The following is a 13,044-nucleotide window of genomic DNA, read 5'->3' on the forward strand; positions in this document are numbered from 1 at the left end:
GCAACATAAACAATCAATATAAATGAAGACATATGAGGTGACTATATGAATTGTCAGCCTGGTATCAACTGATAAGCGTCGACAGCATGAATTGTTCTATTGTATTCTTATGTCTCTGAGACAGACAACAAAGAAGGCATCCATGTCATCTTCAAACTCTAGAGCCCTTATCAGGTTCTCCCTGTCCACATCATTTGTATTCATTGTGATCAAAAAGGCTAAACTGATCCTAGATCAGCACTCCTATTCTGAGACGCTTTATGAATACAGGCCCAGATTGCGCATCATAATAGAACCAGACAGAAGGATGTCTCTATTGGGTTCATATCACCCCAATAAAGCATATCTTTATTCAGATGTGTTGGAGATGCAATTGTTCAGAAGGCTGTGAGCTCACAGTTTCCCCTTTTCACCTCACTCTGGATACTCAGATTTAGATCTTGTGTTGTGAGGTCTTGTGAGAAGACATCTCTTGGTCAGGATGAGAAATTACTTTTAATGGGCAAAGTCAAGATACTCATGGTATTTCTTTTAGATATACCACATATTCTATGTGAGTTGTATTATTTAATTTATGTGAAATCAGAACGTTTATGCTGAATGTCACAGTAAAGACCCATGAGATGTTGGTGGACTGATGATATGTGACAATGATTATGTTAAAACGGACACATGTAAAGGTGCTGGGCACTGAGATCAATACACAAGGCTCTCATTACTATACAGACAGATAATCAATAAGCAGAGAGCTCTAATGTTACTACCATTACAGGGAGTGAATTTGGCTGAAAACTTAACATTAGCTGCATTGCACACTGCACACTCAGGCACTCAGGCAATATTGCATTGTCAGAGCACAGTGATGTGAAAGCGAAGCACATGGATAGCTATTATATTTCATTATATTCTATTACTCCCTTCTATTCTGTTCTAGTGTGGGAAATATCTCCATCCTTTTCTGTGCCCGATAGGTAGAGAAAGGTAAGGTGACCTGTCCTGTATAACAGCCCAGCCTCCCCAGCCCGCATCCCAGTCCCTCCCGATTATCCCAATCCGAGTAGAATTGATGAATACATAATTTCAGTTTCAATATGGTTATTGTGGTAGGTTGATTCAGGAATTGTAAGTGTTACAGTTATCATATTAATATTTTTGCTGGAAGTTTTGTTAAAGGTTAATTCACAATTATACATGTATTTGTACATTTTGATCCATCGCTTGGTGCAATATAGGCTACATGGATCAAAATGTATCATTGTCTTCTTTTTAAAAATGTTGTTCATGATATTGAGCGACTTTGCGAAACTTCATCTACGCACAAACACATCTCACTTTGTTGCCCGTAGCACAGTAGCCTACAGTAGCCTAGTCTATACGTTCTCACAGCACAGCACTGTCCTACATACTGAATTAAGAATATGGCACATTAGACTGTATAATTTCAATAGTAGGCTTTGTTGATTAATCAATGACAGTTTTCTATAAGTTATAAGTGCTATTGGTTTAAGTATCAACAATAAATACAACGTTTTAAAAAGTAGTTTGTCAATAAGATACTTATTGTCTTTCCAAATGGAAACGGGAACTCCAAAACTTACCCGTCCGAGGTTGACTTCTCTTCTTCACGTTCATCCAATCAAAAGTTTTGCTCTTGTGACTTAGTTCAGATACCTTACACTTGGGGTCCGAGTGAGAGCTACTGTCCACAAGAGCAAAGTGAATATTAGGCCCATCATGAGTGTAGATTTTAATGTGCGCGTTTATAGACCCGAATTCTGCGTGCGCCAGCGCCTCAGTCCTGGTGTTGTGTGTGGAAGAGGAGTATCCAAGTCCCGGGAAGTCGTGCTCCTGCGCCCGGAGGTAGGAGGGGAGACGAGAGTAGTGGAGGCAGGCCGGTGGCGTGGTTGAAAAGCCCTGACTCTGTGTCAGGGGAGAGCTGCTCGAGCCTGAGTAGACCGGGAGCTGAGTTACCGTGCAGTCGGTTGCAGAATTGGCACCGGAGAAAGACGGGGAACTGTGTTGTAATGAATATCCCGTGCCAACCTCTGATAAAGAGTTACCCTCATTGTCAGCTCCAAGTTCTGGAGAAATTCTCTGATCCAAGTCACCTATCCTGACCTCCCCTGGTCGGTAGCCCCCTACGAACATAGCGCTACTCTCCCAATCGCACATTAACTCTTGATACAAATTCATTATCACCTATGCATAATCATTGGATCGGTCAAACGGTTATAGGACTCATGGACAGGTGGCCTCTAGCTAACATCCAATAACGCATGGATGGACCGAGATAGCGACCATAGACAGTCAGAGGGACATGCCCTGGAGATCTCTGATTGATGGAGATGACGTGCCCTCTTGGTCTTGGCCAATAGATGGACATCTCTGTCATCCACCCGGGACAACACACTGATTAACAAAGCCAAGCAAGTTGTAAACTAATTTGAGGTGGTCAAATTAATGGACTCCAGTACAGAAGACAATAGCTGTGTAGTCCCCATAATTTATGGTAACTTTATTTTCTCAAACAGGGCCGCTTAAATGAGTAGGATTTACACGTAAGGTGGACATAGAAGTGGCACTTGGTCATCATATAGGACTGGGATATGGAGGAGCAAGTAAGTAAAAGTTTGCTGAGACGATTGACAGACACTTCTGAAGTCTGGCATTCATCAAAGTATCACTGCTCGTTTTTCAAATAGGCACAGGTAAGATGACGTCAGCTGTGGTATGTTTTTCTGTACGCACACAGTGCTGCAGGCCTGCGGGGATCTACCAACTTTGTGACTATCACGCCAGCTTTGTTGTTATTAATTATAAACGATTAGGCTTAGCTGTTTTTTTATAACTGGTTTTAAGGTACAAGTTATGCAATAGCAATACTTGTTAGCAGGTCCTGGATTAAATGTTTGCCAGTAGGAATATAGGCCTAAACCGTACATTATACAAATACCCTCAAATTATAATAGACTAAGTGAATTCAGACTAGTCATTGACATTAGTCTCGTACACAATTATCCTGTGATGATGGTTTCTTCAACAGCAGAGGCCGTGTTCAGTGCAGGGCTAAAGGTCATGTAAAAAACACACTTAATGGGTTCAAAGGTCGTGACCATGGCTGTTGAGCTCTTCACTGACATGTTACAATTTAGTCATTTAGCAGACGCTTGTATCTTGAGCGAGTTGCAGGAGCAATGAGGGTTAAGTGCCTAGATCGAGGGCACATCGACATATGCATCTAGTGGGCTCAGGGATTCGAACCAGCGACCGTTCAGTTACTGACCCAATGCTCTTAACCGCTAGGCTACCCACTGGCGTCATGTTTGTAAATAGTCTCCGAACAACTAGGAAAATCTGAGGTGACAGGTGGACATGCGCGTTCAGGTTTAGGGTCCCAATTATGGACAATTAGCTTTGCAGCCCCCTATACATTTTACTTAATGAAATGGGAAGCTAAACTAATATAAAGTTAGTAACTATAAATGATCGAACTATGTCAATATTGCACATTCAGTGCTGTTATTTCAGATAAATAGGCCTTGATCTTTACTATTGTACAAATGCATCAAGCCTTCTTGACAGTAAAGTATATTTTAATTTTTCATGAGATGAGGCATGGGAAATTGTAAAAGTGCAAATTTAACAAATATAGGCATACAACAATACATTTTATATTCCATTTTGTTCAGCCGGTATAATTCCCATAGTTACGTGTATAGGCCCAGACGCTCATCCTCATTTAATTGTAATATAAGCTGAGCTAAACCTGTTTAATTGCCTTTTACATTAAATTCGTATCTGTTCAGATTACATAGAAAAAATTATACCACCACATTCACATAACATGAGAAAACATATTAGTATTAGCTCGTAAACTAAATGATTTAGAAAGGCTATACAATTGTATTTAGCATTCATTGAAGGATGTTTAGAAATAAAGATAATTACAACGTTATTAATGATAAAGCAATCATGTCTGTTGCGCTCCAGATATTGACTGGGTGAGACGGAAGGGCGTAGTGATGCCACATAACTTTTGGTTTTTTCACCTTCAAATTAATTTGTGGATAGTCTTGACCTCTATAAGTTTGGATGTTTAATATAACATATACCGGTACACCAACATTACAATACACTTATTTTAGTTTCAAAAGAGTAAAAGTAATTATTTTTCTATTTGTATTATTGTACGCCTACTAATTATCGTATTATTATGATTATTATCAGGCATATATCATTGTTGCTATTATGTTGTTGTTATTGCTGTTGTTGTTTTCTTGTTATTAATTGTATTTGTCATCTACATTTTTGTATTAATTATTATTATCACCGATAACATTATTTTCTATCAAAGACCATATCACTAACCTGATCACATGTGTTATCCACAACTCCATAATAGTAATTACAAAGCAATTCGATATAATCAACAATTTAGGCCTATAACAGCATACACCATTCTATAGACTACAGCCCAGAAACCCGGTCGCAGCTGGGGGAGGTAATGGTATTCTACAGGCAGCGATGAGCTGAATGACTGAGTGCGATATATTCCTTCCCTCCGTGCATTTGCATGCTACACTTATCCATCTTGTTGTCAGCTCGCGAGGTTACCCAGGGTTCACGCGCTAGCTTGTTTCTCTCCCCTACGCTCAATAAATAAAACTCTGCAGCGTTCTGTTTACCGCCTGAATATAAATGTGTTTTCAGTTGATCGCAGACCTGTGTGGAGATATTAGAAATTGTATTTCTCTAATGGCTTTCATCAGAGGAAGGGAGGGAGGAGAAAAAGGGGTTTGCAGGGAGAGAAAAAAAATAAAGAAAGTACTGGTATGAGCATCTCTCCTCTCCCTTTATGGAAATACACGTACTTTTTGAATGAAAAATAATAACGATCCCAGTAGCCACTGGACGAATTAAAAATAGATTAAAACGATTTTATTTTACAAGAAAATGAAACATATTTTCAGTCGCATAAATACAAGTGGTTGTACACTTCCTGGCAACAGCAGCGATATTATCGTGTTGACCTCAGGAAGAAAAACAAGTCATCTGGAGTTGGCTCCGTCTCCCTCTCAACAGCTTGTATCCCCAAAACAGACACATTTACCTGGACAGGTGATGATAAACAATCTGGGCTCATGTTCATAATGGAGAAGGGAAAGATTCCTGCGTAAAATATCAAATAAAACTGGAATGAAACCAACCAGTAGCCACATACCTCCATCCTATTCTTGAAGACATTATTTTCTGTATTGTTGTCATTGGAGGTGAGGTGAACAACACTACTGGTGAGGTTGCCTATCTCAAGACAACAGCAGAGGGATTATTGATTGACTGATACTGCTAATTAGTTTTCTCCTCCATCCTCTGATGTCAGTGATGTCTGTGATCTGTCGTCAATAGAGGTGCTGAACTGCTGAGGCTCAGGGATCATGGTGGTGGCGATGCCCGGATGGGATCATCTCCTATAGGTTTGTATTGACCCCTCACCCTGCTGACACACACACACACACACACACACACACACACACACACACACACACACACACACACACACACACACACACACACACACACACACACACACACACACACACACACACACACACACACACACACACACACACACACACACACACACACACACACACACACACACTGACAGTGGTCACACACACAGACACACACACACACACACACACACACACACACACACATACACACACAAATACACACACACACACACACACACACACACACACACACTGACAGTGGTCACACACACACAGACACACACACACGCACACACCTTGCTGACATTGGTCAGTAATGATGCTGCAGGCTGAAGCGTGGTGATGGTGCTGATATTGACACGATGAGGATGAGGCCCTGGTCTAACCCAGGAACACTGTCATAGACTCATTATATGTCATCTCTCGACCCTGGGAGCTCTGGGAATTAACCGTGCGATGACAGATGACTGTCACCACCAACCAGAGAGGTCACAGCCGGCCGTTAATTCAGTGCGGGGCTGAGCGGTTAAAGCTGGGCGATCTGTACAGTGGTGGGGATCTCAGTGGGGCCCACAGGAGCAGTAAAAGCAGGTAGGTGATATATGTGTTGAGGCCTTCAGCGATCTGTTCAGTGGGGATCACTTAGCAGTCATAACCTCAGTAGTGGTGTTTTCCAGGTCCAGGGAAACAGACACGTCATAGAGAGGGAGCGATTGGGGGAAAGATGGACGACATTAGAGTGATATATAGCCTACAGTGCTTGGTTGGCATATGCAGACTTCCCAAGAATATGTCCTGTATACATCCTGGTGCTCCACAAGAACATGTATGTATGATGCTTCACAGATCCTAGGAGCCCAGAGAGGTTATCAGCAAGCAGTATCACAAACATCATGACAACAAAGCATCCATCATCTTCCTTCCCCACAAGCTGCTGTGCACACGTAAGAGCTCTTACTGACGGAAATGAACAGGGTTCAACGTGTGTGTGTGTCTCTGTGTGTGTCTGTGTTCATCATAGCAGCACATTGCCATATGCCTATCTCTGTCCACAGTCTCACAATTCAATGTGGGAAATAGAATGAGAACAGGAAGACAAAAACGTTTTTAGCACTTAAAACCTTTATTGTGGAAATTAATAGTTTTCAAAATTCTTGTGACACAAAGGGCTGGGTGTTTACTTTCAGGTTTTACCGTAGAATGTATTGATTTTGAAGCTGTATAATAAAGCCATTTGGTCTTTCCATCATATCTCCCGTCCTTCCTGAAAGATCAATGACGATCAACATGTTGACATTTATCCATGATGATTGGTGTGATTACAACTTAATTTAACTGTCCGATTTGTTCTAGTGGCAGTCAGAATATGCTTTTAACCAAAGCAATTTTTACAGTATATGATCTCTCTGGGACTTGAACCCTCAACCTTGGCATTGCTATTCTGCCATGCACTTACCAACTGAGCCACACAGGACCACACCGCAAGTACAGTAGGTCACTCTCTCTCGCTCAGTTTGCTCTGAGCACTCCCTTCCACTACTGTCTGACACACTTTCATCAGTGGCTTTACCTTTTTTATTGTCACAGATCATCCTTAACTGGGATGCATTTAAAACGTAATTGATCTTGCTTTAATATGACAGTAACAGTTGTCTGGTCAACCAGGAAGTCAAATCCTGAGATAGATGAGCAGGTGAGTTATTATCATCCATCTACCTGAGTGATGCTCTCCTTCGCTCCGTTACACACCACAGAGCGGACAAATAAATACAACCTATAAAGATGACACAGGAAATTGATACTTAACAATTCTCTCTTGAGCAACAAGCACCTGAAAAGAGTCATGAACAGTGGGAATTACTTCTGGGGATGGAGAGAGAGGGGGCAGAAAGAGAGTGAAAGAGAGAGAGAGAGACACCCGTGCAGTTCAGTGTCTCGTTAATCATTGGAGGAGTCAAGTATAATACAGTTATAATAGTTACTTGCTTGGCCAAAAATAAACCTAATGAAAATATAACAACACAATGATAAAAAAGGGTCAGTAAGAGGGATATCACATTGAAAGTGTTGTGGACAGTTTGGGAGAGAGTCTGACTGTCTCTTGTTTTATGGGACCACCAATTGACAAAGAACACAATCTATGACTGTTTTCAATTGCTAGTCTGCTAGAATCTGACCTCAAGTTCCAGAATGTATAATGTAATGCATTATTAACCCTGGATTCTGTTTCATATTCTGCAATGGCAGTGACAGTGTTTCTAGAGGCATTGTTTAGTGTGGTGTGTCTCTGGTTTTTAATGTCTGAAAGCTGAATGTTTAGGATGGAGCACATCAGAGCTCCTCAGATGCTGGGCCAGGCCTCATGTAAGTAATGCTCTGTATTACTACCATAAATCACATCTGCTCTACTCACACAGCACACACGAATGCAAAGAATCCAACGCTGCTGCCTGCCTTTTATTCTCTGTCACTCAATCACTCCCTGGTCGGTTTCTCTCTCTCTCTCTCTCTCTCTCTCTCTCTCTCTCTCTCTCGCTCTCTCTCTCTCTCTCTCTCTCTCTCTCTCTCTCTCTCTCTCTCTCTCTCTCTCTCTCTCTCTCTCTCTCTCTCTCTCACACTCTCTCTCACACACTCTCTCTCTCTCCCTCTCCCTCAATTCAATTTCAATTCAATTTAAGGGGCTTTATTGGCATGGGAAACATATGTTTACATTGCCAAAGCAAGTGAAATAGATCATAAACAAAAGTGAAAATAAGATAAAATTACAGTAAATATTACACTCACAAAAGTTCAAAATGAATAAAGACATTTCTAATGTCATATTATATGCAAAAAGTACAAAAGGGAAAATAAATGTTGTTTGTTCTTCACTGGTTGCCCTTTTCTTGTGGCAACAGGTCACAAATATTGCTGCAGTGATGGCACACTGTGGTATTTCACCCAATAGATATAGGAGTTTATCAAAATTGGGTTTGTTATCGAATTATTTGTGGGTCTGTGTAATCTGAGGGAAATATGTGTCTCCAATATGGTCATTCATTTGGCAGGAGGTTAGGAAGTGCAGCTCAGATTCCACCTCATTTTGTGGGCAGTGTGTCTCTTGAGAGCCAGGTCTGCCTATGGTGGTCTTTCTCAATAGCAAGGAAATTTGGTGTGGAGGGCTTGTCCTAACTAATTTCTTGTTTCTTTCCTTGTTTTCTCTTTTCTATGGTGGAGGGTTAATGCACTGTTTGTTTTAGTGGTACCCACTGTTTTTTTTTTTCAAAGTTAGAGAGGAAGAGGACAGAGGTTTAGTTTCCTGGGGTTTTGAACGGTGAGGTGTGAGCGATGGCTTCGCAGCCTAGCGCGGAGGAGACGCTGTCGTTACGGCATGGATTCAGGCGTGTTCCCGATAATGGAATTAAGGTTGAGGAGGTTCTGCTCACGGTCGGCGAACAGGTAGGAGCTGAATTTATACATTCCGCATCCAGAATGAACAAAGCTGTGGTTGTGTTCATGAAAAGAGCAAATTTGGTGGGTAGGCTCATTTCAAGTGGAATATTTGTAAGGGGTGTGTTGGTGCCAATTTCTCCTCTTTCTACCCCTTCGACTAGGGTGGTAGTTGCAAATTTGCCTCTGTTTATTACGGATGATCCAATCAGGAAGGAGTTGAGTCGTTTTGGTAAGTTTGCTAGTGGTTTTTGTGTACTGTCGGCAGGTTTTCAGGCAGATGTTTCATTCCGGAGGCAAGTGTTCATGTTTCTGAACAACAATGAGCAACAGATAAATGTGCACTTTAAAGTGAGGCATGGGGAGGGGCTCTACGCAGGTTTTGCCAGCATAGATAGTCTACGGTGCTTTGAGTGTGGGGATTTGGGGCATAAGAGCTTTGCGTGCCCACATAAAGGCCGTAGACAAGGTGAGGGTTCAAGCACCAGTGGGGGAAATCGAGGTCAACGTGCAGGGGGCCATGAGACACAGGCAGCAGAGGCTGGGCCTAGTCATGCGACAGATGGTAGTGTAGTTAAGGCTGGGCCTAGTCATGCTACAGATGGTGGGGTAGATGAGGCTGGGTCTAGGCATGCTATAGATGGTGGTGTAGGTGAGGCTGGGTCTAGTCGTGTGATGGATGGTGGTGTAGCTGAGGCTGGGTCTAGTCATGCTATAGATGGTGGTGTAGATGAGACTGGGTCTAGTCATGCTATAGATGGTGGTGTAGATGAGGCTGGGTCTAGTCATGTTATGGATGGTGGTGTAGATGAGGCTGGGTCTAATCGTGTTATGGATGGTGGTGTAGATGAGGCTGGGCCTAGTCAGGTTATGGATGGTGGTGTAGATGAGGCTGGGCCTAGTCAGGTTATGCTAGTGGATGAGGAGAGTATAGTGGGGAAGGGTAAGCGACTAGGGGGGGGGGGGGGGGGGGGGGGGAGGAGGGTGTCAAACGGAAGAGGAAAAAGGGGAGAAGAAAGGAGGTGGGAGGGAAGAGGCTGGTGTGGTGAAAGGCACCAAGGAACCTTTGCCTGGTTCGGGGGAGGAGGCCCTGACTAGAGAGGAAGGGCAGGTGGTCACGTTGGGAGATGGAGATGAGGAGGAAGGTGAGTCTGAGGAAGAAGCCGATGAGGATTTCTTTTCAGACTCCTCCTCAATGGGTCCAGAGCTGACAGCCAGTCAGTCAGAGGGGTCAAAGTACATGGTGACGGAACTGTCAAGGTTCCTGAAGGAGACTAAGGGGAAAAAAGTTAATCTTGAGGTTTTTTTTTGCGATCCGGGAAAGTTTGTAAGATCAGTGCAACATGCTATGAAAAATGAGGGGCATGGTGTCCTCTCACCCAGGAAACGGTTTAGGTTGAGGAAGTGGGTCACAACTGTGCATAAAGGTCTACCTTCAGACACTGTTTAGATTAAAGTTTTCTTTTTGGCACTGGAGCTTTTTGAGCTTTGCTATTGGTCTCTTTCTTTGCTGGCTTTTCTCCCACTTCTTATGGAGACTCTTTGGGTAGGCTCGCTTAATATTAATGGAGCCAGAGATGCGGGAAAGAGGAGTGTGTTGGGTGAATATGTAAAACAAAAAAAAGTACAAGTGTTGTTTCTGCAGGAGACGCATAGCGATGTGGTGAATTAAGTTGATTGGGGGCTCTGGTGGAAAGGGGCAAGTGTGCTGAGCCATGGGACAAATGTTAGTGCAGGGATGGCAGTCCTTTTTGTACCGGGTCTGTCTGTAAAAATTTGCTCCTCAAAAGAGGTGTGTACGGGTAGACTGCTTGTAGTAAAGGCAGAAATTAACAACAGGGGTTTTGTCTTTATAAATGTGTATGCACCCAACACAGGGAGATAGAGGGGGCTTCTATTTGGGTGTCTTAGAAAGGAACTCTCACAGGTAGCGCCTGAGGAGACACTGGTGGTCGGCGGGGACTGGAACTGTACGATGGATTTTACGAAAGACAGAAATGGGGAGGAGCCTCATTCAGGCTCAGTGGGGGTGTTAAGGGACATTATTAATCAATTTGACCTAGTTGATGTTTGGAGAACTAGACATCCCAACACAAGACAATATACATGGGTGAAGGTCTTTGGGGCTAGGGTGAGTGCAGCCCGACTTGATCGATTGTACATGTTCAGGAATCAGAGCAATAGGCTGTTGGGCGCTACCATTCTCCCGGTGGGTTTTTCGGATCATCACATAACCATGGCTCGGCTGTCTATTTCACCAGGGCCTCGGCAGGCATCCTATTGGAAGTTTAATGTAAAGTTCTTACAAGATGCCACTTTTTGCTCAGGTTTCCAGACTTTTTGGGAAAGGTGGGGGCAGCGAAGAGAGGAGTATGAGTCTCTGAGTCAATGGTGGGATGTGGGAAAAGTCCAAATTCGTCTTTTCTTCCAACAGTATACAGCTCTCTCATCCTCAGAGGCTAGGAGAGTATTGGGGGAACTCGAACGTAGTATTAGTGAGATGGAGGTAGAGCTGGTGGGGCAAGGCAATGTAGGCCTCCAGGCTAATCTAGCTAAACTACGTAGGGACCTGGGCAGTTTTTTCCAGGTTAAAGCAAAGGGAGCACTTGTAAGAGCTAGGTTATCCATGCTCAAGGAGATGGATGCTCCCAGCTCCTTCTTCTTTGGCTTGGAAAGACAGAGCGGTGAAGCCAAGGGTATGCATTGTCTACGGCTTTCGGATGGGCGGGTGACCTCTGTGGTGGGGGAGATGCGGGAGCGGACTGTGGAGTTTTATACTGAATTGTATAAGGCAGAACTGTGTGATCCTATGTGTGCTCAGGTTTTGTTTGCCGAACTCCCTAAGCTCTCTCTGGTACAAAGGGATGAAATGGACATTCCCCTGTTGTCCCATGAACTGGCAGAGGCCGTAACCCAGATATCCCCCGGTCGATGGACTCCCAGTGGAGTTTTATACAACATTCTGGGGAATAATTGGACTGGACTTCTTTTGCGTGTTGCGTGAATGCGTCGGGGTAGGAGAGTTGCCGATGAGCTGCCGGCGGGTGGCTCTGACTCTCCTGCCCAAAAATGGTGTGAACTTAAGAACTGGAGGCCTGTGGCATTGCTCTGTGCGGACTACAAGATATTTGCCAAGGTCCTCGCTAACAGACTAAAGTCCCATCTGGACTCTATAGTACACAAGGACCAGACATATTGCGTACCAGGACGCTTAATCACGGACAACTTGTTCTTAATCAGGGACATGTTGGACTTGTCGAGAAGTTCTAATGTGAACTTTGGTCTGGTCTCTTTAGATCAAGAGAAGGCTTTTGATAGAGTGGACCATGAGTATCTGTTTAATGTGATGTCTGTGTTTGGGTTTGGGGAAAGGTTTTTGGCCTATGTGAAGATGTTGTATGCTGGGGCATCATGTATGGTTAAGGTGGGAGGGGGGCTCAGTAGGCCAGTCTGGGTGAGGCGGGGCATTAGACAAGGATGCCCTCTATCAGGGCAGTTATACACACTAGCCATTGAGCCTTTTTTGGGCCTGCTACGCAGGAGACTGCAGGGAGTGTGCTGGACAGGCATAGCAGTGTCAGCGTATGCAGATGATGTTTCTGTGATGGTCAGTGATGGTCAGGATGTGCAGGCACTAGAGAATAGTCTGAAGGTGTACGAGGGAGCTTCGTCAGCTAAGATAAACTGGGGAAAGAGCAAAGCTCTGTTATGTGGGGCATGGGGGGATAGGGCCCCTCCTCTGCTTCCAGGGGGGTTGCAGTGGGGTTGTGAAGGGCTTAAAATATTGGGGGTGTACCTGGGCTCGGAGAGGTGGGTCAGGAAGAACTGGGAGGGGCTGTCACAGGCAGTGGTGTCAAGACTGGCCAGGTGGAGGTGGCTACTTTCCCAAGTGTCATATAGAGGGAGGGTGCTGATAATCAACAACCTGGTGGCATCTTCCCTGTGGCATAAACTGGATGTCCTCAACCCCCCCGCCGGTCTGCTCGCAGACCTGCAACGCAAGCTGGTGGATTTTTTCTGGTCGGGCCATCACTGGCTGAGGGCGGCAGTGTTGTATATGTCCGTAAATGAAGGAGGACAGGGCCTGGTTGAACTGGAG

General features: G+C 44.0%; 1 protein-coding gene across 1 annotated transcript in view; it reads right to left on the reverse strand.

The window, feature by feature from the left end:
* Positions 1-2,193, reverse strand: part of LOC311148150 (uncharacterized protein) — a gene marked incomplete at both ends in the record, with an annotated part of 9,170 nt that extends 6,977 nt beyond the window's left edge. The window contains one exon of the mRNA XM_084185041.1: positions 1,599-2,193. Coding sequence (XP_084041167.1) covers positions 1,599-2,193 — 595 coding nt within the window. The remainder of the gene's footprint in view (positions 1-1,598) is intronic.
* Positions 2,194-13,044: the final 10,851 nt, after the last annotated feature.

Source organism: Coregonus lavaretus (assembly GCF_964263955.1).
Source record: "Coregonus lavaretus genome assembly, chromosome: 20".
Taxonomy (NCBI): Eukaryota; Metazoa; Chordata; class Actinopteri; order Salmoniformes; family Salmonidae; genus Coregonus; species Coregonus lavaretus.